Source organism: Sturnira hondurensis, unplaced genomic scaffold, assembly GCF_014824575.4.
Source record: "Sturnira hondurensis isolate 20B ecotype Veracruz unplaced genomic scaffold, ASM1482457v3 Scaffold0014384, whole genome shotgun sequence".
Taxonomy (NCBI): domain Eukaryota; kingdom Metazoa; phylum Chordata; class Mammalia; order Chiroptera; family Phyllostomidae; genus Sturnira; species Sturnira hondurensis.
The window spans coordinates 16,074,787-16,101,733 of NW_028087015.1; the positions used below are offsets into that span (position 1 = coordinate 16,074,787).

The window sequence follows — 26,947 nt, forward strand, 5'->3', positions numbered from 1 at the left end:
TTTTAAATATCCCTTTTGATGTGCTAACTGGGTTTGTTTGTCACCCTTAATAAAGACTTGAGTTTCCAAAGGTGCATTTCTGAAGCTGAGCAAACAACGAGGTTATGACCAAAAAGAACACAGCAGGGATGTACTAGGTACATCTCCAATGAAATATCAGTAAGTTGCTGGTACTACTGAAATGCAGATTCATACCTTAGAGATGTCCAAAGTACAAAATAATTAAGTTTGATGAGGACTGAATATTATAGAGGTATACAGTGGGGGAATAACTAGGCAGTGGCACTATCAACACATATTTAACACAGAATTACTGATAATGTACTGTGAGCTGTGAGTTAGATACAAGACAGAGTGTGAAGAACCAAACATTGCCATGGCTAATGTTTCTGTCTACTTTGGTAGTTCACCGATGTGTTATAACCAAGACACTTTGGACCCAAGAAAAAAAAACTGACTCAATTATGTCAAATGCGAGGGGAGATGATTTTTTAAGGATTTAAAAGGAAATATCATAGATGCACCATCTGCAGTGCTGTCAGCCCTAGTGATAACTACACTGGACTTTTTAACTTTCAGGAACAATGTGGTCTGTGTCTGTCGAACTGCCCTCTGTCACCACAGACACCTCCATTAACACACAAAGTACATGCCTACCATCCCCTAGCACTGTGACATAGGATGTCACAGATTTGGGGTCACTTATCTTACATTCTAAGGAGTAAGAGCCTAATTTCTTACAGGCCTGTCATTGGAGGGACTTCCCTGGGCTTAGACGTATATTTCTGATTCAATCAGAAGTTGGGGATTGAGGCACAGAATACAACATAGTCCCCCAGACCTCCTCTTCCCATGGGCTTGGAATTGGTGAAACAAAATTAAAGATGCACAGTATGCAAAAATAACACACAGAAAAAGTAGGAATATGAATTCCACAGGTAACAGACCAACAAGGAAACAACTGGTTTTGAAGCTAAATAGATACTAATTTGGTGGTGTTTATGAACCCCAAAACCCAACAAGCTTCACTTCTGAGAAGGTGTTCAGCAATACAAAATAGCTCTTAAGTACATGTAGTAATAGAAATGCACTCTTAGAAATATTAATTTTCTTCCTACCTTAGACTCGCCACCTTCCACCAGTTAACCTTCTAGACACAATTTCAAATGGACACAACTTAGTTTTCCTTTTTCTTGTCCATCCTACTTCCATTAACTTGGGGGTTCAGACAAGTCTGTGATGAGCTTAAGAGATCACAATTTACTACTGGCTGCTTCTTGCTTCCAAGGTACTACAGGAGTGGATATGTGTCCACACACTCCAAATACAGCTTTGCAATCGACAATGATACCCATTCAAGTAAGCTAGTCTAATATGAGTTGTGATGATTTCTATTTAAGGGTCAACCACTGTTCGATGTAGACAAGAACAATGCTAAAAGACTAATGGCAGGTGCCTCCAAAATGCAAATTTACTCTTGCAATACTAAATGCATTAGAGCAATGGATAATGATGTTTTAATTCTTTTGTGGCAGCGGGTAGCTAAGAGTTCACCAAACTCAAGCTCCTGCTTCCCCAGCAGAGTGGGCATAGACCCCAGGATCAGGAATCCCTGCCTCACTGTCATCTGTGAGAGGCCACGTGACTGGTGCTCACCAATGGGCTGTGGGTACAGCTACAGCGATGTTTTTGACAACGAGACCATACGGGTTCTCAAGAAAGAACCCCTCATGGGTCCTTGCTCAGGATACAGAGGGGAAGCCAGGAAGCAGTTCCCTGAGCAGCATCCCCTACCTCTATCTGCTGCATGAATGAGCAGCAGCCTGCTCTTGTGTTAAGTTACTATAATATTGGATTTTCTTCGCAACAGTAACTACTGTTTTCTTAATCAAGACTCTTCCCTAAAAATGTAGTGTCAAAAACAACATAGAATAAGGTGACAGAAAAGTACAGTGCATTTCCGAGAAATGAAAGTTGCCATTATAGACCTGTATGTATGTTTATCTCACACACAACGCACACAGACATACGCACTTGCATTTTTAAATAGCAAAACGAGGTCCTAAGGTGGATCATTTATTCTGTGGCCAAATGACTACATTTTGTTTTGTTCTTACATATTTCATAACCTCAAACTAACCCCTAGTCGGATAATCACTCCATCTATGAAACTGAAATAGTTTTACATGTGGCAATTGGACATGTGGTTGACATGGAAGGAGCAATTTTATAATTTAGCATCGCATATTAGCAAACAATATAGGTGACATCAGAATGTGCTCTCATTTCCAGAACCTGCAACTCTGGATCATTTGGAAAAGATCAACAAACTGAGAGACTGTGGCATCTCCCGACTTCAAGCAAGCTGACCAAATGCAGAGTCTTCATTTGTGTAAAATCATGCATATTTGCATTCAGGGCAGGGCCGAATTTTGTTAAAAGTTTCAAGGACAAATAAGGCCATTTAAGACAGCTTCTGAACATCTTAAACCAGGTCAGTAACAATTTCTTTCCAACATCTGACTGACTGAATGCTCCAATTTGACTGCCAGCTTTGTAAGGAGAAGATAAACACCACAATTTACTTTCACCGGCAACTCAAAGCACAGGCCACGGAGAGCGGGGCGCCCAGTACCTGATACTGCTCATGCTGCCGGTCTCCGACCCCAGCTTGCATCGCTCCAGCTGGCTGGCCACGATCTGGCGCTCTGCCTCCAGCTCTCGAGTCAGTCTTTCAAACTGTAATTCCTGAAAGAGAACCACCCAAAAGATGAATCCTATCAGGTATGTAAAAAGTGGAATTCAGACCCAAATGACAGGTGGTTGGGGGGAAATCTGATGGGCCAAGATGTCCAATTGAAGAAATAGAGAGAGTGCTGGTGTGGAACCGAAGAAGAATTTGCAGTTCAGATGGACCCAGGCTTGTATCACAGTCCTGGGGCCCATTAGCTGCAGGGCCTTGAATAAGTTATTTAACCTAAATATCACTTTTATCACCTATAAAATGGGTTCACAATACTTATTTCATAAGGTTAACACAAGGACTAAATGAGACACTGTCCATGAAAAATTAGCCTATCTGTGTTTGGCGGATGACCCTTCACCCCACAGATACCAAAAGTGAAACACTTCATTTTTCTATCATTTGCAGCATAGTGTTTATTCCCTACTGGTTTTCCAGCTACCTCAGTATACTAATTTGATCTTCATATTACTTACATATTGTAGATTGAAGAAAAGTAATGCTTAAACCTATACTTTCTTATGCTTTGAATTTCAGCAGAATGGCAATGATAGACTCTATACAGGCTAGTAACTAAGAGAATGACCTTTGAAATTTTGCTATATCATTTTAAAAAATAGCCCATTAAAACAATGGAGAATAGTTCTACAAAGGATCCCAAAATCTACTGTTAATGGATTAACTTTCATGAACAATGACTCAGTTAGTACATCAAGAATCTTAGCTGTTCCAACTACTGGGCTTTGTACCATATTTTAGTTTTTATATTTTACTTTCCCATACACTTAGGCTTTTAAATAAAGACAATTATAGCAAATCATGTGCTTTAACTAAACAGTTCAAGAAATGTTTTTACTGTGTTACATTTAACTTCTTTAGAAAAATTTGACTATTTGCACAGTTACATTTTGGTGATAAAAAAAGAATGCTGAAAAATAATGAAATATAGGGTTGCAGTCAATTTTGAAAAACTAAAACTCCCAACATTGCAGGAACTTGTCTTTTTAAAAAAGATGAGTTAGTTTTACTTATCACCCTGGGACACCCTTGCGTGAAGCCTTTAAAAAGTAGGATCTATTTTGTTCTCTACATGAATTAAGAATATCTTTCCTCTTTTCTGCAAGAGCAGATTTTTTCATGCTGACATTATTTAGGGGATCTGTGTAAGGGACATTCTACATAAGACAGCTTCACTTTTTCCTTTAGGGGTGCTAACACGTAGGAAGCATGCTGTGGTTTGTGGTCAAACTTTTATTTTCATATATTCTGGAGGAGAGCGAAGATTATTTGTGAAGAACGGGAACTAAGACTTCTGCTGAGTGTATTTTGTGCAGCTAAGCTTCCCTTCTTCTGTCTTCAAGTTCTGCTTTTTTTGTGTTTCTTTCTTCAAAAAATATGCAAGTTCTAGGAGATTTTTCATTACTAGTCTTTATAATATAGTATCTTAAATCCCTCTGTATAGCAGGAAACCAACTCATACCTTTGAATTGATATCACCTGAAAAACATAATGCCTGAGGATCATAGAGAACTCCTCATAGGTATATGGAAATTCATTATTTGTATTACTTAAGGAACTTTGATTTGCTGCATGTTTGCATACATTACAAGTAGTTCAATACAATGAGACAGCGTGGCAGTATGAGTCAGAATTCAGAAACCTTCCTGGAATCCTGCTAGGACAGACCCTATACTTGGGTGAGCTTCCTCAAAGCTGTGGTCCCCCTATGTATTCTCTTCATGTCAGTCCTATGGGTGGGAAGTGATAGGAGACACTTTTCCACTTGTGAGCTGCCTTTCAAATATAGTTACAATTTCCAGGGCTCCTCATCACTTGTATAGATCTGTATTTCCATCTGGCTTCATTTGCCTTCTGTCTGAAAGACTTCCCTTAGTATTTCCTGTGTGTGGTTCTTTAGGTGATAAATTCTTCCAGCTTTACATGGCCCACAAGAGTCTTTATTTGTCCTCGTTTTTTAAAAACACCTTTGCTCTACTGTCCTCTCATTTGCATTATTTCTGACAAAAAAAAGATGGTATTGTTTCTCTTTGATTCTTTGTATGGTGTTTTTTTTCTCAGACTCCTTTTAAAATTTTCTTTTTTTTATTGTTCATGTACAGTTGTCTCCATTTTCCTACCCCCGCTTTTCCTACCTGCCTCCACCCAAACTCCCACTCTCAATCCTTTCCCCCTTTGGCTTTGTCCATGGGTCCTTTATACATGATCCTTGATGGTCCTCTCCCTTCTTTCCCTGTTATCCTCCTTCCCCCTCCCATATAGTTACTGTCAATTTGTTCTTTGTTTCAACTTCTCTGGTTCTATTTTGCATGCTTGTTTGTTTTGTTGATTAGGTCCCACTTATAGGTGAGATCATATGGTATTTGTTCCTCACTGTCTGGCTTACTTCACTTGCCATAATGCTCTCCAGTTCCATCCATCCTGTTGCAAAGGGTAGGAGCCCCTTCTTTCTTTCTCCTGCATAGAATTCCATTGTGTTAAATGTACCACAGTTTTTCAACACATTAATTTACTGATGGACAAGTAGGCTGTTTCTAGCATTTGGCTATTGTAAATTACGCTGTCATGAACATTGGTGTACATAGGTTCTTTTGGATTGGTGATTCAGGATTCTTAGGGTATAGTCCCAGCAGTGGGATCGCTAAATTGAAAGGCAGTTCCCATCTTTAGTTTTTTGAGAAAATTCCGTACTGTTTTCCACAGTGGCTGCACCAGTCTGCATTCCCACCAACAGTGCACTAGGGTTCCATTTTCTGCACAGCTTTGCCAGCTCTTATTGTTTGTTGACTTGGTTATGATGTTCATTCTGACTGGTGTGAAGTGGTATCTCATTGTGGTTTTAATTTGCATCTCTATGATGCTAAGAATCCTTTCATATGTCTCTGGGTGCCCTGCATGTCCTCCTTGGAGAAGTGTCTGTTTAGGTCTTTTGCTTATTTTTTAATTGGATTGTTTGTCTTCCTGGAGTGGAGTTGTGTGAGTTCTTATATTTTGGAGATCAAGCCCTTGTCTGAGATATCATTGGCAAATATATTTTCCCATATGATTGGTTCCCTTTTCATTTCAATGCTGTTTTCCTTATCCATGCAGAAGCTATTTAATTTGAGGAGGACCCATTTGTTCATTCTTTCCTTTATGTCCCTTGCTCTAGGGGACATATCAGTGAAAATATTGCTGCATGGAATATCTGAGATTTTCCTGTTCATGGTCTTCTCTAGGATATGTATGGTGTCACGACTTGTATATAATTCTTTTATCCATCTTGAGTGTATTTTTGTGTATGGTGTAAGTTGATGGTTGAGTTTCATTTGTTCGCATGTAGCTGTCCAGATCTCCCAAGGCCATTTGTTGAAGAAGGTATTTTTACTGCATTTTATGCTTCTGCCCCGTTTGTCAAATATTAATTGATCATAGAGACTTGGGTTTATTTCTGGGCTCTCTATTCTGTCCCATTGATCTCTGTCTGTTCTTATGCCAGAAACAGACTGTTTTGATTACTGTGGCCTTGTAATGTAGTTTGATGTCAGGTATTGTGATCCCTTCTACTTTGTTCTTCTTTCTCAGAATTGTTGCACCTATTTAGGGTCATTTATGATTATCATCAAGACTGAACAACTTGATTTTCATGTTCCTTGAGGTATTTTCTTCTGCTTGTGATTCACTGGGCTTCTTCAGTGTTCAGATTAAAGGTTGCCCTCAAATCTCAAAAGTTTCCAGCCATTATTTCTTAAAAAAATTCTTTCTCTTACCCACTATCTGCTCTTTTTCAGTGACAATTAAGTGTATATTAGGCCACTTGGAATTGCCCCACAGCTCATGAATTCTTCTTCCATTTTAAAAATTATTTTTCTCTCCCTTTGCATTTTATTTTGGATAATTTCTATGAGTGCTTTTGAATTAACCAATCCTTTTGTCTGCAACGTTGAATCTACCATCAGTTCTATCGAGTGTATTTTTATTTCAGATGAATCAAACATCTCCAGAAGTTCCATCTGAAAATTTTTTATATCTCCCATGTCTCTATTTAACTTTTTAAACATATGGAATACACATGTAAAAACTGTTTAAATGTCCTGATTCTAGCATCTGTGTCAGTTGCAGCTGATTGATTTTTCTCCCCAATATGGACCCTATTTCTGCTCCTCTTCATGTGTGAAGATCTTTGAACATAAAACATTTTGAATTTTATCTTGTTATATTCCGGTTATCTCAAAGTCCTACAAATATCTTAAGCTCTGTTCTGGGGCACAGATATGTGGAAAGAATGTGACATATTTGAGTCTTGTATTTATTTGTTGGAGACAACAGAACAGTACTTGGTGTAGGGCTAATTACACCGCCTAGGCAGAACCTTCAGAGTGCTCTACTCCATGTCCCACAAATTACGGGGTTTCGCAGCTGGGCTGGTGGGTGTAGAGACAGATCTTGGTCCTGGTGTGAGCACCAGGTGCTATCTCCTCCCACTCTTTCAGGTGGTTGTTCCCCTGCCCCTCAGTGGCTTCCTGACACACACAGACTACTCAGTTCTCTACTGAATAGGAGAAGGCGATCCTTTGCAGATCCCAGGGGTTATCTGTTTGAGTAGCAATATCCTTTCTTCTATTTTGTCCTGCAAATTCCAGCCACCTTTCAACTTCCCGGACTCTTGGTGCTGTCTGCCAAACTCAGGGAGTGGCCTGGGCTCTGTCTGAGTCCCCTGTCCATACCATCGTGAGGAAACTCTCTCACTGCTGTGAGCTGGTGCAACCACAGGGCTCATCTTATTTGCTCCATGTCTCTTAGGAATCACCATCCTTCATTGCCTACAATTCAGTATCTTAAAAACTGGTGCTGCACTCATATTTTTGTATGTTTTTTGTTGTTTTTTCAGGTAGAAGGTATTTCCAAATCCTGTTACTATATCTTTAATGAAAGTTGGAAAGTTTTAAAAAAATAACAATCTTTCCCCTATGCTTGATTTTTAAATGCATATTTTCTACCATATTTAAAAATTCACACCAAACAAATGAGTAACCGGCTAAATACTAATGTTTCCACATTTAAGAAAAAACATTGTTCATTATTACAGTGTTAAGAATAGAGGGTACCTTTGGGTTGTTACTTTTATTTGCCTTATGACTTTTTAATTGAATTGACATTTTCTTTATTTGGCAATCTGAACTAATGTGTTGCCTTTTTAGAATTCCCATTCAATAAATGCTTACTTTGTCATTGCATGTATGAAACAAGCAAGTAATTAAGTGAATTATCCCTCTGTGCTTCACTAAGGAGTACACATAAATGTCAAGGTCTTTAAGGAGCAAGTACGTTGCTCTTCTTTGCCTGAAATCCTCTATTTTATTAATATAATAACACAAGATGTAATAAAGTTGGAGGCTAAAACATTTATTGTGGGCTGACTATTGAGTACTTAATTACTAGGATAGTATACAAGGCAAAAACTTTTCCTGATGGGTCGCTACTGTTTCTAGACTCTTGAGTGGTACTGGCACACAGTAGGTGCTTTATCAATATCTGTTAAATAAGTGTATGTGCACTGAACTAAGTGCTTTGCATGTATTACCTTGTAAACATCTTAAAACCTCTATTACCTAGGTTCCATTTTGTCTCACTTTATAAAAAATATTAGGGTAATTAAGGTGAAAGGATTAGCCTTGGCCAGGAAAGAAATTCTTCCAAAGCAGAACAGGGAATAGATCAAAAATGGTGTTTTAGGAGATCTGGACATAGAGAAGGGGGACGTTGAAGGAGCAAATTCTTTTTGGATGCATGAAATATTCCTATTTCAATTTTTTTAGAGACAATAGCAGTCCAGTAATGTAAGGACCATAGGATGCCAATATGTACTATGAAATCCATTAGCATTCATATTAAAACACTTAATTAAAAAAATAAACTCTAGAGTCCAGGTTCTGAAATAACTTACTATACTGTCACTCATATTACCGTCATTTCCCACCTCACCCCAACCCAGGGGCCTCAGGCTCATAGGGAGGACTGTTTTTGCTACCTCATATAGTTGGAATCCTGGTATGATATTATGGTTGGAACTGAAAACTGACCTTCAACTTGGGAACCAAAGAGCTGGAACTGTGGTTCTCACACTTTGAACAACCCCATGGCCTAAGGGCATCCATGGGATCATCTGGGGCATCAATGCAACAGGAAATAAGCTTCCGTCCCATGGGGGGTAGTTAAACTATGGGCTGGGTTGATAGAGGACAATTCTCCAGTGTTAACTCAGTGGGATGTTTGGAGAAAGGGAAGGCCTTCCAGGGCTGAATAATGCCTTGGGTTTCTTATTTGGTAAAATTGTTAAGTGAATAGGTGGTATTAAATTAAGTTGGTGAAGCTGAGACTTAAAACAATGATGAGAAGAAGAGTGAAGAAAAGATATTTGAATGTTATCTGGATTTGGAAAGTAGAAGGGAAAAGAGAAGCCAACAAAATAAATAAAAGATTAATTATGTGACCAAAGACCACCAGTACGACTTTCTCCTGGGCAGTGGGGAAGTGGTGACGAAATCAGACTATAAAACGTGATGGATCGCTAACCCACAGGAAACAAAAGCAGAAACAGACAATTAGGACTACCCCAAACTGAAAAGCTTCCTTTCCTTTCAGCAAAGGAAGCAGCCAAGAGTGAAAAGGCAACCTATGAAATGGGAGAAAATAGTTAAAGTGGTTAATTTCTAAAATAAGTCAAACTCATACAACTCAATAGTAAACAACAAAAAATGGGCAAAGTAGTTGTATATACATTTCTACAAAAAAGACACAAATAGACAACTGGTATATAAAAAATCACTTAACATCACGAATCACCAGGGAAATGCAAATCAAAACCACAAAGAAATATGACCCCTCACCTGCTAGGGGGGCTATCATCCTGGCACAAAAATTACAAGTTTGGCAAGATGTGAAGAAACTGGAACCCTTGTGCAGTGTTGGTGGAGATGTAAAATAATGCAGCCACTATTAAAATTGTATCTATGTCAAAATAAAAATAGAATTACCATATGATTTAGTAATCCCCACTTCTGGCTGTATGTCCAAACTAACTGAAATCATGTAAGTCTAACGAGTGGTTCATTGTTGTTATTATACTTTTAATTTCCAAGACACGTTTTTCCCTCTATTTCTTTTAATTAGCATCCAGTATTTATTTTATAGCTATGAAATAATCTTTTCTCCCTCAGTGATGCTACTGTTTTTATGCTTCTTTCTCTCAGCACAGTTCCGACTTTATAATGAGTTTGTTTTAGAATTTATCTTTCACATTACAGGCATTTTGAAATGTCTAAGTTCCCTGATGGCCTGCTTTTATTTGGGGGTGGGCGAGAGCCGTCCGATTCAGCATAAGTGGGGCTTGTAAGTGATGCTCTGGCAGGGGGGCCACCAAGCCTATGTCTGCAAAACTCCCGGAGAAGTGTCTTTTGAGCTCCACTCATGTAAATGCAAACATTTAGCTTTGGAACTCATTTGAAAACTGTGCTGAGTCAAGGCTAGAAGCAGGGAGAGGCCCAAAATTTAGTGAGCAAAATTTCGCATTTTCCCATTGTCAGCTTTCAATACCCTGCTTTAAACATTCTTTCTCGTGCTCCTGGAGTTGAGACTTTAATTTTATCCCATCCAGAGAATAAAGCTCTCATCTTCCTCGGTGTGGAGGAGTACAGTCAACCCACTGTGGGTGGTGGGATGAGGAACTCGGGGGTCGAACTGATATTAAATCAGTTCTAAGATTTTTTAAATATTTAACATCTCTGGGGTTATTGTCTCTTGAATTTGGATGACTTATATTTGATAATGTGAGAGTTTAAAAAGCATTTTTGCTTTCTTCATATTACACAAAGTAATGCTAATAGTTTATGGCATTTCAAACTTGGTAAAATATAGTTCCTTATTAGCTCATTTTCTAGGTTATACAGGGTTACCCTCTTTAAAAAAGTCTCATTGCCATTTTGGTGAGGGAGCAGATGTTAAAGTAAGGGTCCAATGTACCGTCTTAATTTGAAGGGTAGGTCATTTTCAAAGCAGACATGGCAATCTCAAAGAGAGGAGTACATACCCGAGTAAGAGTGAACTTAAAATGTCCCTAGCTTTTGTCCCTCTGATGAATGCCAAGCTAGAACACTCTAAGTTACACAGGTTGGTCCTTCTATTTTCTCTCCAAGGAAAATCCTACCCCACATCAGGTTCTATGACCTTGTTCTTAGAAGCACCAACAGCAACACAATCACAGCAGTTCTATGTATAATGAAAGAACAGATCATTCCTGCTATTACACCTCAGCAATTCCTTCAGGGAATCTGATATAGTGACTGTGCTTGTAATACTGGAGCACGTGACTGTTCATGTGTTTACATATGCTTCATGAGAAAATGAACTACCATTGGCATCACTGTGTAAACACTGTCCTCGGGTGTTCTCCTGCCTGGGAGAAGATCAGAGTCCTCTGGCTGGTGGCTCCGCAGAAAAGATGAAAGACCAGTTTTCCACTGCGGAGATGGGATTTGCTCCCCAGTGTCCTTCATGTCTGTGCTCATCAAGGGTTTAATCCTGGGTGACCCTTTTTCTCACAATAACTTTTATCCCCATTTAACATGAATGAGTTGACTTCAAAACCACGAACTCCCGGCAGCGGTAATGCCATCCCACGGAGACACACAATGAAGGCAAATGTGAAGGGAAGCGGGCACAGATGACAGGGTAATAACGGGAAGCCTTCAGCAAAGTGTCCGACAAATATGGAAAGCAGGAGCCACGATGTCAAGATGGAATGGAACAAATCAATGTCAACCATGTAACTGTGCAGACCTCAGTGCAGAGGCGAAAACAATGGCAAAGAGCTGTCTACGAAAGTTTGCAAAACTGACAGACAAATGTTTTAAACAACCGCCATGTCATCCCGGGTCACCTAGCAAGACACAGGATGACAGGAATCAGCACCCTGAAGTGGAATCATAGGCCCCTTTCCAGAACAGTTTCAAAAGAATAAAAATGTAACAAAACACTTCTTTCTGACCCAATCCTTCAAGCTATAGAGTTCCATCCGCTCTGTTCTGCCATTTATCTTACCAAACGCCTTGTCATCCAAATAAAATGTGTTTCCTATTATTTATTTATCTAAATGAAATAAAGGCTCTATGAAATAAAGTGGGCAACATTTCCTGGTAACTTAAGATGATGCAAAAACCCATTAAGTTTGATAAAAATTTAGTGACACCATTATATTAGTGGTTCTTAACTACATTAGCTAATCTCTCAAACTGATTTTAATTCCTGGTACACGGCCCAGAATGAAATTTGATAGGAAACTGGGGGCCTTACTGGGGCATTATGAAAAAAGTTCGATTTGTGATGTTTATGCTCACACCTGCTTGGGAATGACCATTTATATAAGAACATATAATGGCAATTAACATTTTAAGAATTTACTACACATGCATCATACTCTTCTGAATGCTTTATATGCATTAACTTATTCATTGTTCTCACTGACCCAATAAGGTAGGCATTTTATTGTCTGAGATATCCCAAATTTTAAGAGTTTAAGTAGCTTCCCCAAAAGATTAGCTGGGACTAAAACTAGGAAGTCTAACTCAAAGTAACTGTTCAGAATCCCACTGCCTCAAAACTCTTGAACTACTTAATTCGATTGTTTTAAGAGATGCTACAGAACCAGGAAAATTACAGCTAAATAATAACATCAATTTCTTTAGTAAGGAATGACTACAGCTTACCATTTCACACATTCTTATTTTAGTTTTCCTTGCCTTTCTATAAATACAGCACTGGAATCATTACGTCCAACCATAGGAATAATTATACTCATCATATGGTTCAAGTTCACACTGTAACTGAAATCCCTTTGTGCTAATGATCCTTAACTTTAAGGGCCACTGCCAAACTCAGGCATATGCAATGGAAGCAATGAAGATGGTGGGGCACTAGGCTTCAACATCCAATATGGTAAGCATTTATACAATAAGCCATTTGGAAAGAGGAAATACCCAAACTCAAGGGTCATAAAATCCATTAAAATACATTTAAAAGCTCAATTATAGCCCTGGCCGGTGTGGCTCAGTAGATTAAGTGCTGGCCTGTGAATCAAAGGATGGCTTGGTGGTTCGATTCCCAGTCTAAGGTACATACCTGGGTTGCAGGCCAGGTCCCCTGTAGGAGGTGCATGAGAGGCAACCACACATTGATGTTTCTCCCCTGCTCTTTCTCTCTCCCTTTCTCTCTGTCTAAATAAATAAAATCTTTAAAAAACTCAATTGTAAAGGTGAAATTTTCCTATACTTTTATGTATATACCATTTGCATAGCAAGATGATCAATTTTCCCTTTTATTATCTTCCTCACATAAAATTAGCTAATGAATTTTACTGGTAACTCTTTGGGAGCTGAGCATCTACCAGTATTTAAGGACTAGATGTTTAAAATCTCTTTAGGGTCCCCTAAATTTCCAGACTGTTCTCGCATCAGATCCTTGGAAATCAAAATTATTCCCCGACATAATGGTGGCATTTCTGCCTAATTGCTGCTTTTCTGATATTGCTGCTCTTCACTACTACAATATCAAATTTATTTGGTACATCAATGAAACAAAAAAGAAATACCACCTTTTCAGTAACAGAAACCATAGGTGGAGATTGAGCCATCCATGCTTACTTGTCTGGTAGCATATCACAAGGCGCAATTATTTTTTGATTTGTTATGTTTGATTCCAAGGCAAGAACAACGCTACCTTTTTCATCTAAACTTGTAGTTCCCACCACATAGTAAGTGCCAAATAAACACTTTGGAAATGAATGAATAACATAACAGTAGGGCAACAGATATTAAGCAAAAAATATTCTGCAAGGTGCTGAATGTCAGATAGAAAAGACATGGTACAAAATTAGTTCGGGAATGAATCTTGTGATGGTTAATTTTATATGTCAACCTGACTGGACTAAGGGACACTCAGAGAGCTGGTAAAACATTATTTCTCACTGTGTCCATGAGAAGGTCTCAGGATGAGTTTAGCATTTGAATCAGTAGACTGAGTGAAGAAGATCACCCTCAGCAATGCAGGCGGGCATCATCCAATTCCTTCAGGGCCTGAATAGAGGGAAAGATGGTGGTAAGCCAGCTTGAGCTAAGACATCCATCTTCTCTTGCCACTAGGCATCCACACTCATTGTTCTCTGTGCCTTCACATTTGGACAGAGACTTACACTAGTGACTCTCTCAATTCTCAGGTCTTTGTGTTTGTTCTGGAATCATACCAGCAGCCTCTCTGGGCCTCTAGTTTACAGATGACAGATTGTAGGACCCCTCACCCTCTATGATTGCCTGACCCAATCCCACATAATAAATCTCTTTCTATAGATCTCTATGTATCTTATCATTTCTTTTTCTCTGGAGAACCTTGACTAATAATACAGATCTTGTTGATAGTATTTAACAGTGGTAAATGAGTGACGAATCTGTGGACCATTAATTAGAATACAAAGTTGAATGCAAAACTGTGCTAAGAGAGACATAAATGGATTTAAAGGTAACGTCAAGTTAGGGACAACAGAAGGGGTGTGGGAAAAAGGAAGAAATTAGACACAATGGAACATGCAGAAGGAAGCATCTGAGACACACAACGAGAGTTTACTATTTGACCATGTGAATGGGTGGAGAAAAGCACTACCAATGGAAAAAACAGCATGGGTTAAGACAGGAAAGTAGGCAAATACAGAACATGTGCATGTGCTGTTATACAGAGTAATTAGAGTTCAATTTGATTGGAGTGTAGAGCCAGATTGAATATCAGGCAAAGTAGATTGGAAGTTTTGACTTAAGTAAAAGGTTACTATTCAACAATGATCTGATTTTCCTCAGTTATTGAATGTGATGCATCATCTCATCTATTTCTATCCTCAAAGTAAGAAACCCTTTGAAATTTTGTCATTTGTTTTATTGATAAGAAAACATTTAATAAAACTGTTATTTAACTGTTTCTTGACATTTGAAGGTCAACAGTGTTAACATGGATCCTGTACTACATTACAAAGATATTGCTTCGACACTGAGGGACAGGCAAGGATATTTGTTTGCCTGTCCCTCAATGTCCCTGTCAATTGTAGAGCTTTTCATAATTTGGTAAACAGTGTCAAGTCCTCTGGCACTGTGGACACAGACAGCTACCAGCTCCTACAACCAAAGAAACAGTTTCACTTCTCTCTGCTTCTTTCATATGGTTGACATTCCTTTATGGGTTTCGTGTCTATGTGTGTGTGTGTGTGCATTTATCTTTCAGAGCTCTCCTTTCTCACTGCCTCCAGAGAAGTTTTTAATTGCTACTGACACATCTACTGTTGAGGAACCTGAGATTACCCTAAGGTTGACCTCACAGTATATAATGGTATATAAGAGTATAATGGTTTTGCTACTTGTATAATAACGGCTGTATTGCCACTGTGTGTTATCTTCAAATGGTCCAATGGGAGATCTAAGATATAAAATATAATCCATTTTTGTAAAGAGGGGGAAACTGGCAATCAGAGAGTTTATATGAATAGTTCAAGGTTACTCAGCTAGTGGTACAGTAGAGACAATAACACAGCGAGGGCTATCCCAGTGACCTTTCCTGTTTGATACAACATGTAAATGTGCACATTCCTGTCAACTCCATTGTTTCATCTGTGAGATATATTTCCCCACTGCTTGGGTAGTAATATAGTCAAAACATAAATATTCTCACATCAACTGTTGTAAATCCAAATGGGACAACAGGATTTGATGTCACTTTTCATTTCTTATAACATTATACATTCAATTAAAAAATGCAGTCTTCACAAAAATAGCTTCATGATTCAAGATTTCAGAGTGATCCATTCTCAGATCAACTTCAAAAGACTGAATGAGAACCAACCTTCAAGCTGCAAAGGTTTTAGTTTCCTTTCTTTTTATTTTTTCCCTTTTTGAAATCTCTTTGCTGGGAATGAATTACATACAGCCTAACAAGGCGTGTATCCATATTTGCATCCTGACAATCATACAAGAACTTGTCGGAATGCAGCACTGATGAATATACCACTGTAGAAAGAGTTTCTGCATGTTGAAGCAAAATGAACTGTGACCAACAAATTGCTTCCATTGTCATCATCCTTCTACAGCTCCCCAATACATAGAAGTGTCTTAATGGATGTGCATTATCAAGCTTGCAGGCTTATTTTCACTCATAAAGAATAGTGTACCAGATGTTCCTGGTACATTGAATCTGTCACACTGTAGACAAGCTAATATCATTATGTGAGACCACAGGGGAAAAAATAAAAGATTCACATTTAATCTGTATTAACTACCAGGAGACCCATCAAGGCAGTTGGGCTAGCTCATGATACAGCAGCTTTTACAAATTAGTAGCCCATAACAACTTAGTTATAATGAGCTCCAAGATCTTACGCCATAAGCTCAACTCCATTAAAGTGAATTCTAGTACATGAATTCATGTGCAGAGTGTAACCTTAACATCTGTCTATTCTTAGCCAATCTTTTGTTTATTCCTTCTTAGGAGCAACCAAATTATCCTCATGTCTCATGAAATGAGGGACTGTGATTTTCATCAGCTGCGGTTTTACCTGATAGAGAAGGCAGAACTGATCGACATCAGACCCTCTGGCTTGCATAGCTGGACAGCAAGCTGCTCAGGATCCCAGCAGCTGTTTGGTACATGTTAGGCCAATTTTCTCCCACATAATTTTCCTTTGCTATTCAAGTAAGAAAAGCAATAATCTAATCATAAATTAAATGTCTTAGTCAACAAGACACGCATAACTAATAAATATTGTAGAACTTGTATTTAAGCTAAATGACTTAAATCGTATACTACTGAACTCAGCATAGAGCACCTTTCTATTTTACTAAACTTAGGCCATTTTCCCCTATAAAACAATGTCCCCTTTCTCTTCCCATGGTGGAGTGCATACCATAGGGATTCAGAAAATGATAATATTAATAACATCACTACTATAATTATTATTTCTGTTTTATATATGAGGAAACAGAGGACTAGATTAACCATGGTTAACTGGTTGCTAAGTTAAAGGAACAGACATTCAATATGCAATTTAAGTCTATTTAATGGAGTTTTAGGAATAGGATGAATAAATATTTATGTGAGTAATTTAACTTTTCTATTCTTGTTCTATACCTTAAACGACAGGTACACACATGCATGAATCACTTGGTGGTGTTTACACAATCAAAACCCCTCCTCTTATCTCTAGAAACCTCAGCATGAAGAAAAATGGGTGCGTTCAAATCGTGATCATGCAGGGTCCAGCACAAATAACACACACTTTTTATTACAAAATCACAAGCGTGTAATTATGTAACATAACAATATCACACTCAAGCATGCCATATGATATTTTAAGTGAAATGTTCCAATTAAAACTATAAATTACTACACCCATATTATTACCCTACCAACTACACTTAGGCAGGTGTAACGTCTGCCAGACCGCGTATTTCTAGATTTTACACACCCAAACTATATCTAGTTCTAATCACTCTAGTTATAATGCTCCAAATCACACAATTTCATATGTAGATGGGACCTGGAAGGTCATTTAGTTCATTATCCGTCCTTCTTGAAGATCCCGCCTCTCTGACAGTCCCGCCTGAGAGCTGCTGGGGACAGCCATCGAATGCAGATGCACACCGTTTCATAGAAGGGTCACTTTGGTCATTAAAACCATAATAAGCTTTCTTATAAAAATCTTTTTTAAAAGATTTTATTTACTTACCTTTAGAGGGAAAGGGAAAGAGAAAGGGAAAATATCAATGTATGGGTGCCTCTCATGAGTCCCCTGCTGGGAACTGGCCTGCACCCAGGCATGTGCCCTGACTGGGAATTGAATCCTGATCCTCTGGTTCACAGGCCTGCACTCAATCCACTGAGCTACACCAGCCAGGGCTTCTTATAAAATCTTATAATTCCGACTCTGACTTCTGTTATAGTTTTGCCTTCTGATCAACAAAAGCATTACAATGATGTTTTCAATGATCAAATACACCACCCAGTATTTGAAATCACATCTTTTTTCGTGATTTCAACAGGGGCAGTTCAGAGATCTCAGCATTGTGTTTAGGGGTGTCTCCTCATTCTGTCCACACCTCTGCATTGCCTTTCATTTGTTGATATCCCCCACCCAAATCTTAATTCAAAATATCCAACATTTCACACACTATTCTGAACACAGTCTGAAAAGTGTCATGTAGCACGACTTGTAGCATTGAGACAGAACTTCCATTAAAGCAGTGTATGATTGGATCTGCTTTCTTAACCTTGCCCAATAGTTTCCTTAAATTCAAGGAAACCTCGGCCACCTTGAACTTGTGCCAAACCATACACCTACACATGATAGACACTCGCAGTTGATATCTTGGAACACATGGACAAGGCTGGACAGAGTTCTCAAATTTTTAACTTTTTATTTTTAACTTCATATTGTTTCAGCATGTTAGGTTTTTCTTGGAACCTAAACCTTTATCACACCCATGTGATTGTCTTAGCTTTGGTTAATCTGAAAATTCTACGAGCCTACTTTAAAGACATTAGCTTAAATCTTTGATTATAGTTTTATTTATTCTTTATTAAATTTAGTGGGCTGACATTGTTTAATAACATTGTATAGGTTTCCCCTGGCTGGTGTAGCTCAGTGGATTGAGCATGGGCCTGGGAACCAAGGGGTCATTGGTTCAATTCCTAGCCAGGGCACATGCCTGGGTTGTGGGCCAGGTCCCTAGTAGGGGGTGTGCACGAGGCAACCACATACTGATGTTTCTCTCGCTCTCTTTCTCCTTCCCTTCTCCTTTCCCTAAAAATAAATAAACAAAATATTTAAAAACATTATACAGGTTTCCAGTATATAATTCCATAATACATCATCTGTAAATTATATTGTGTGTTTACCACTCCAAGGCAAGTTTTAAATAAAAAGTGCCTAGCTCAATGCTTTTCCACCATAGACTTTTTGTCATGTTTACAACAACATGAACAGTGCATCAAAAGAGATACATAAACACAGGCCAAATACATGTCATCAGCATACAAAGATCAGCATAAGCCTTGGTTTGTCGTTTATTAACTTGATGACGTGCACCACGAAGTGAGCATTGTCTTATTGGCCCCCTTTCTGGGGCCATAAGAATGGCTGGTGCTTATCATGTACTCATTTTACAAATGATGAACAATCATTCATGATTATGGGGTTGCCTTTATCAGTGAGCCTTAAATCTGGCTACAATCAACACAGAGAGTCCCACAAGGAAATATGCGCAAGCTTAACAAATACACCTATTTCACAGGTTTTGAATTCCAATTTGAATTTGCTACCATCCCAACACTGCGCTGAGCTGTGCAGCTCAGCAAGTTACCTTCGTGGGGTGCACGAGATGATCCGCTGGGGCAGGGGGAGCAATGTTTGATGTATGTTTACATTTATTGTTCTAACTGTTAAAAGTAAGATTTTCATTATATTTTCTAAAAGATAAATGTTGGTAGAGTGGTATATTTATACCATGTACAAATAAATGAGCACATAATGGAGGTTCTTGCTAAAAAGACTTTTAGTGATGGAGAAATGAAATTCGTAAAGGCTGGAGATCCCTGGATGGGAAGCCCACGCAGGCTAGGCAAGGAACCTAGGTGAGATCCCACCTTAGCCAAACTCCTCTGCTCCAAAGCTAAACAGTGTACCCCCGACTTGCACTGGGAAGCCACTACTGAAGAAATAATAAAATCCTACTCATTTCATTTGGAAGGGATAACAGAGTTGAAGCCTTTAATTTTGCAGGTATGGAAACTGAGGCACAGAGGGATTAAGCGACTGTACTGAACTGCTTCAAACCCCTTTGGGGACATCTAAGGGAAAAGAAAATGAAATGAAGCAAAGTTAATACCAGAGCTGGATCCGACTGCACTTCATCGCTCTTTCTCAAAACATATTACCCCAGTAAGGAAACAAACAAAGAAGCAAATGAAAAGCCAAAAACAACCACAAAGAAAGACAAGAAAAAGAAGGCATTAGAAAGCAAGAGGCAAAAGTCACTTAACTACATCTTTTGGAACCGTCTCTATATTGACCGAATTTCTGGTGACAGACAGAGTAAGCACAAGGAAGTAACACCAGCAGTGAACTTTCTAAACATTGGCTGTGTTCCTCGGTGCAGCATGGTCATCCTCTACCTTCAAGCCCCTTTACAATTCTGCCTTCAAAAGTAATTAACATCCAAATTGTTCTGCTATGAATAACACAATACCAAAAAAATAAAGGTCTACAGCACAGGAACATCCACTCATCATCTTGATCTAGTAAAATGTTCTTCTATATATGAAAGAGGAAGTTACCATACACTTTATAAATGATATCACATTGCACCTGAACCCAAATGTTAAGAATGTCCCCGAACTTATGGTGAGAAAGTTATGTACAAAGTGTGTCTGCACTGGGAGCATATACAACTAAGCCTCTGACTTGCAGGACTCTCTTTTTTCTGGCTACACCACAGCTAAGGGGCCTTGTTCGTGAAGAATTTTGTCTCCAATAAAAATTCACATATTCTCAAAGTGTCCCCAACACGTCAATGCTGTCTGTAAACAAAGGTGATAAGAAAGTTGTCTAATTTCGAGAACACTGATAGTGATACATTTGTTGAAATGTCACTGGAATGCATGTAGCCTCTATGTCACCATAGTGTACTCTGCTCCTAGACTGGTGTTTTGGAGGAGGAACGATAGTAATAACAGTCGCTGATTTATTTTCCAGTCTTTACTGTAGCAGTGGCTCCATGAAGGCTGTTATTACATCTCTTTATTCCTGGCTTTTAGAACAGAGACTAGGTAGGAGCTCAGTAAATCGTGATGTAGAAATAACTATGCTATATCATTTAATTTAAAACATCCTTATGAGATGCTTTGGAAATATTAGCGTTCACAGACTTACTGGATAGGATGAAGTGATGTGCAGCACAGTAAAGGCAGCACAGTAACACAAGCATCACACTGGCTGCAAATGAAAGCAATGTGGAGAGAATGAAGAAATGGACTGAGGAATGGGGAGGACATTGTAAAATCAGGCCTTGACCCAACTGTCTAGAATTCACCTCCTTAGCACCCAATGGCCCATCCTTGTACCCAGGCCTACAGTGCATTGATCTCCCTCTCTCTTTACCTTATGAGTGCACGCACAAATACAGCATGGAAGAGAGTAGGCCTGGAATAATACAAGACAGATTAGTTGCGTGCCATTGACCCCTTTCATCTCTTATCACCTTGAACCTGACATCTGCATGAGTCTCCAATGTGGTACACAGGACTGCTCCAATCTCTATCCAGCTGCCAGTTCTCTGCAGAGAACTCTCAGATCGCCCTTGAACTTGTTCCTCTCCTCCTCCCTCACAGCCAGTTTCTGCATCTGTAAAATCACATAGTTGGTTTTCAAATGCTCACAAGTCTCGCAATCATCTAGGGAACCCATTAAAAATGTAGATGCCCAACTGCAGCCTTTGAAACGTGGAGAAGGAAGGTGTATTTCTAATAATTGCTCAAGCTAAGTTGTCCAAAGTCTAAGCGAGATGGTTAAATGGGGCAGTGCTTGTGGTTAGAAGGCTGAGAGTGAGTGAGCTGCAGAATTAAGCAGACATGGATTCTAAATCTTGCACTAACTTATTTCTGTAACCTTAGTCATGCTACCTGATGAAATAACTATTCAGCTTAATGCTCCTCAACTATTATACAAAGATAATGTCTAACACATGGGGGCTTTGTTAAGACTCAATGAGATGTTTTAAGTAAATAATCCGGATGACACTGGATATGTTCAATAGGTGTATCAATCAGTATTTCAGAGCAATAACAAAGAAGGGTCCGATTTATAATTTTTTAAATGAAAAATGCAAAGTTTCTATTTCATTCCATAGCCCTACATTGGAAATGTATAACATTTGGCCAATCTGTTTGCACTAAAATTGTTAAATATGTGATGGAATGTGCCAGGGCCTGTAAACTGAGATTGGGTCAGCTCCCTGTGCTGAACACAAACCAGCAAATGACAGCAGGGCAAAAAAGCCAACAACCCCAGGCCCGTGAGTAGGTGGACAGCCCCACAGCCCAGTCAAAGTTTCCCCCTGTAAGGCCACTGTATTTATGGTTTTGAATTTTTGGCAGAAGTGCTTGCTCCATGATAATGTGGGTTCAATTAATCCCCAACCTCAGCACCATTTGATTAACTTTAACATTTCAATGCTTATTACAGTGTCCCTCCCAGAAACTTTATTAATGCTGATGCAAATCACCAGAAATTGGTTCAGAAGGGCATGAGGGCTTGCAATGAGCTCAAGCAGCTGAAATTCATGATGAATGGACATGTGAACAACGTGGAGGCTATGCACTAAGTGATCGTTTTCAGAATTGCCCTCATTGGAGAAGTGTGCACGCAATTGTTATACTGTAAGTAAAATGGTGGTGGAGGCTTATGGGCTGCAGAAAGGCTCCAGCGATCTTCTGGGTTCATCCTGAAACAGACACTTCACCAACGGTGAAGATCACTTTTCCTTCTTTAAAAAACAATCAAGTGTCACCCTGGCTGGTGTAGCTCAGTGGATTGAGCGTGGGCCTGCAAACCACACGATCGTGGTTCGATTCCCAGTCAGGGCACATGCCTAGGTTGCAGGCCAGTTCCCAGCAGGGGACACATGAGAGGCAACCGTACATTGATATTTCTCTCCCTCTCTCCTTCCTTTCCCCTCTAAAGGTAAATAAATAAATAAAATCTGTAAAAAAAAGTAACAAATAAAAACAATTCGGTGTCATTGGAAGCTGCAGACTAACTCCACACTTTTGTTCTTAGGAGAAGTGACCTTTGCAGCTTTGAAAAATAGACACACATGTCACTATGTGGTTACCTACATACTAGTATTTATTAAATGCCTATAGCTGGCAGAGTTTATTTTTATTATTTTTAATTTTTAATTTGTTTTCCATCTTGCTGAAAGGCATTTATTTTTATTTTTTATTTTTTTACTTTATGTCTTTTCCTTTTTTATTGAATTCATTGGGGTGACAGTGGTTAACAAAATAATACAGGTTACAGGAGCACATTTACACAATATATCATCTATATGTGTGTTTACCATCCCAAATGAAGTCTCCTTCCATCACCATTTCTCCCTTATACTCTCCTCTACATCCTTTTTAAAACCATGTGCTGAGTTTAATTAAACTTGTCAAATATAGGATGAACTTAACAGGATAGAGGCCAGTGATCTAATCCACAAATTTCCAGGTAAGTAGGTATTAGATATAACCAAAGTACAGGCAATACTGCATGGACATAATTAATATTTATCAGTAATTCCTAGGATCCTAAGAATGTATTTTGTTTTTTCAGATGAAATTTAACAGACCTACTTACTCAATATGATTGCATAAATAATCCAAGCATTGAATAATTTTTATCATGATATTGGATACTGAAAAATTATAGAAACATAATATTTTAGAGACTGAATATAGTTTTTTGTGTACTTTTTACATAAAATACTCCAGAGAATATGCAGATAAGTCACAGAGTCTTGGGGAGACCTAGGGTTCTGCAGTAACAGGCACACCTTTTGTGGTGGAGGCAACAGACAGCTACAGAAGCTGAAGCATTTGGTCAAGTTTCCATAGCCAGAGAGTGGTAAATGGGGGTTAGATGCTGGGTCTTCTTTCTGAGTCCATCTGTTGTCACAGATTGTGCCATAGAAAGAAAATTCTCAACTCCTATTCTGTGATGATATAGGTGACTGAGCTAAGCACATTGGTATACAAACAAAAATAATGCCCTGGCTGGTGTATCTCAGCAGATTGAGCATGGGCCTGTGAATCACGAGATCGCGGTTTGATTCCCAGTCAGGGCACATGCCTGGGTTGCAGGCCAGTTCCCAGCAGGGGACTCACGGAAGGCAACCATACATTGATATTTCTATCCATCTCTCCTTCCTTTCTCCTCTAAAGATAAATAAATAAAATCTTTAAAAAAAAACAAGAATAAACCCAGTATTTGTATTTCACCAAAAAAAATCAGGCAAAAATCCCTGCCCTCCTTGAGCTTACATTTTAGTGGAGTAAACAGATGTTAAACAAAGTGGACCAATGATTAGCAAGAGCACCATCTGAAGTAAAAGCAATGGAGGAAAATAATGCAGGAAGAGAAGGCAAGAGAGGGAATTAAAGTAGGATTACCAAGAATGAACTCATTGACAAGGCGACATATGAGCCAAGATCAGAAGGAAATGTACAGTAAAATGACAGCAAACTCACAATTATTAACAACCACACCTAAAACAAAACAAAAACAAATTAAGCAAAAATACTAGAACAGGAACAGAACCACAGAAATGGAGATCACATGGAAGGTTAGCAACAGGGGAGTGGGAGGAGGAGAAGTAGACAAAAGGTACAGAGAATAAACAGCATAAATGGTAGGTAGAAAATAGACAGGGGGAGGGCAAGAATAGTATGGGAAATGTAGAAGCCAAAGAACTTATAAGTATGACATATGGACATTAACTAAAGCAGGGGAATGTGGGTGGGAGGGGGTGTGCAGAGTAGAGGGGAGTGAAGGGGGGGGAATGGGACAACTGTAATAGCATCATCAATAAAATATATTTAAAAAAACAACAGAAAAAGAAGGAAATGAAGGAGAGGCATGTGTATATCTGGGTTGGGCTTGGGGAAGGCCGGGTCGTGTTTCAAGCACATGCAAACGGCAAATACAGAGGCCCAAGCTGGGATCATGTTCTAGAAGCGAGGAGTGTTTATGCTGGAGCAAAGGGAACAAGAAGAAATGAAGACCCTTGGAGATGTGGCATAGACACAGATTCATATCACAAAAGGGCTTGTATGTGCTTTGACTCTTACTCTGCATAAAGTAGTAACAAGACAGGATTTACATTTTCATAGGACTTCTCTGGCTACCACAGGGAGATAATCTTTACAGCCATTCATTAATAGTTATTTCATGCATGTCACTTAACATTTCTTCATCTCACTTAGGCTGGGAGGAGCAGATAAATGTATTTTAATGCACTGTATAAACCATACCATGCTCTCCTGGGCCATGCCTCCATTAGAGCAATTATTTTACTACATTACAGTTACTAGGTCTCACGTCTGCATTCCCATCAGATTTTTCAATTCTTGGACCCTAGGGAATATCTCTTTCCATTTTTGTACGCAGCAACTCATACAATGTTTAGCACATAGGAGGGACTCAACAAAAATTGCCGAATATAAGGTATTACAAAATACAAGAATTATAAAACTATAAAACAGGACCCTAAAACAGAATTTCCATGTTAATAAGCTACACTCAAAAACACTAACAGAAACCTTTGTCCCTAACCCAAGCCAACTAGAACTTTTGGTTGGACGTTTCAGCTGAAATTCTGCAACTTGGCAATATGATCAATGGAGCTGAATCCAGTCTTAGATTGTCTGGGTAAATATATTATTTTAAACAATTGAAACTATTTTTCTTAATTGTTTGTATGAAACTTATGAGTAAAATAGCTCAGAGAGGATTTTGCAACAAGGCATTTGGAAATCCATAGAATGCATATTTCTTTTAAGTCAAAATTTTCTTGACTCTCTGCTTTTGTTTTGGAAGAACCTGCAGAACCTTTGGGTGTGTCCACATGATATACATATCAAGATTTTTAAAAACCCTTAGAAATAGTTTAAATTTTCTTCCCATATAAAATACAATATTTATGTCTGGCAATGTGGGAGTAATAGGCCAACTGGTTAGTTAACTTTTTATTAAAAAAACTATATTGGATCACATGCATTACAATATACCCCATAGTTTGAAGATTTAATGTCCCTTAAACACTGATGTTACATGAAGTGTGAGTGCGAGGCACTATATTTGTAAAGTGAAGCTCCACTTTCATTCACTTCTGTATTTTGGCAGTATTATTAAATAACAGTCAGCGCATGAATAAACTTTCAAAGGTCAAACTTTTCTTAATTCACTGTTTTCAATCTATACGTTGAGTTTTACTTCATTCATTAAAAATGAAAAGGTTTCTGAGCCTTAATAGGATTGACATAAACTTGTAATTTCTAATTGAAATGAAATATTTACTAAAAAGTACCCCTAGAAAATGAACGATGTTTTGTTAGTATCTTTAAAATAAATCATATTCACATTAGGCAATTAACATACTAAAACATGGTTGTTATTTATATTTTGTATATGAGTCTCAGAGTCATTCAAATTTCTAATAATACTGATCAAGTAGGAAATTTATCTTGTGATTCTCATAATTAAGTAGAAAATTATTCTCTGCTACTTGTCATCCATTTGGAAATACTCAAAAGATGAAAACCTAAAGCCTTTCCAGAAATTCCATATTATCTACAATCCTCCAATGTATGCCTATTGCCTATCTTACAAATATTAATAATAAATATACAATTCCCATAGACTGTCATATTCAGCTTTCTGAATCAATTTTTTAAAAATCTGTTGAGCATCACAAATATTGTGAATTCTAGCGGTGACACAGTTAATATTGTGAAGTCATAAATTTTGATGAATTATTCTCTCAATGAGTTATTTGAATAAAAGCAATCTAGAAACATTGTATGGTAAAAGTTTTCTATAATTATGGGATTTATATATCCCATTTATACCTGCACCATTTAGATTGATCAAAACATGTAATTATTGTATTCTATTTCTAATATGAAGTTCATCATTGAGAACCAAATAATTTCTGTAAGAAAGGAAAGTTAATGCAACAAGTTAGCTGTCCAATATTGAATTTTTACTGTGACTACATAGTGATAGTGATCAGGGAATTTTTATGCATTTACTCTCTGAATGATTTCTTTCTTGATGAGATTAATTTTTAATTGTGGATCAAATGAGAAAAAAGGCCCACAGTTTCCAAGTCATCTTTTAATTACTCAATAGCCACTTAATTATTAGTGGTTATTTACATGAATATATACTTTCATAAAATCTACAAGATATATCCACAAAACTAAGTTTTACTAAAAATAATTATTAACCAGTTGTAACGGTTAGTTGATAGGAAACGGCACTTCAATCCTTACAACTGCTTTCTGTTTAACTCGGTTATTCGA

At 38.2% G+C, this 26,947-nt stretch overlaps 1 protein-coding gene across 3 annotated transcripts in view; it reads right to left on the reverse strand.

The window, feature by feature from the left end:
• The window catches only part of CTNND2 (catenin delta 2), an 837,284-nt gene that overhangs the window by 536,994 nt on the left and 273,343 nt on the right, over positions 1 to 26,947 (reverse strand). For all 3 annotated transcript variants that reach the window (XM_037063010.1, XM_037063012.1, XM_037063011.1), the window contains exon 3: positions 2,636 to 2,748. In XM_037063010.1, coding sequence (XP_036918905.1) covers positions 2,636 to 2,748 — 113 coding nt within the window. The remainder of the gene's footprint in view (positions 1 to 2,635; positions 2,749 to 26,947) is intronic.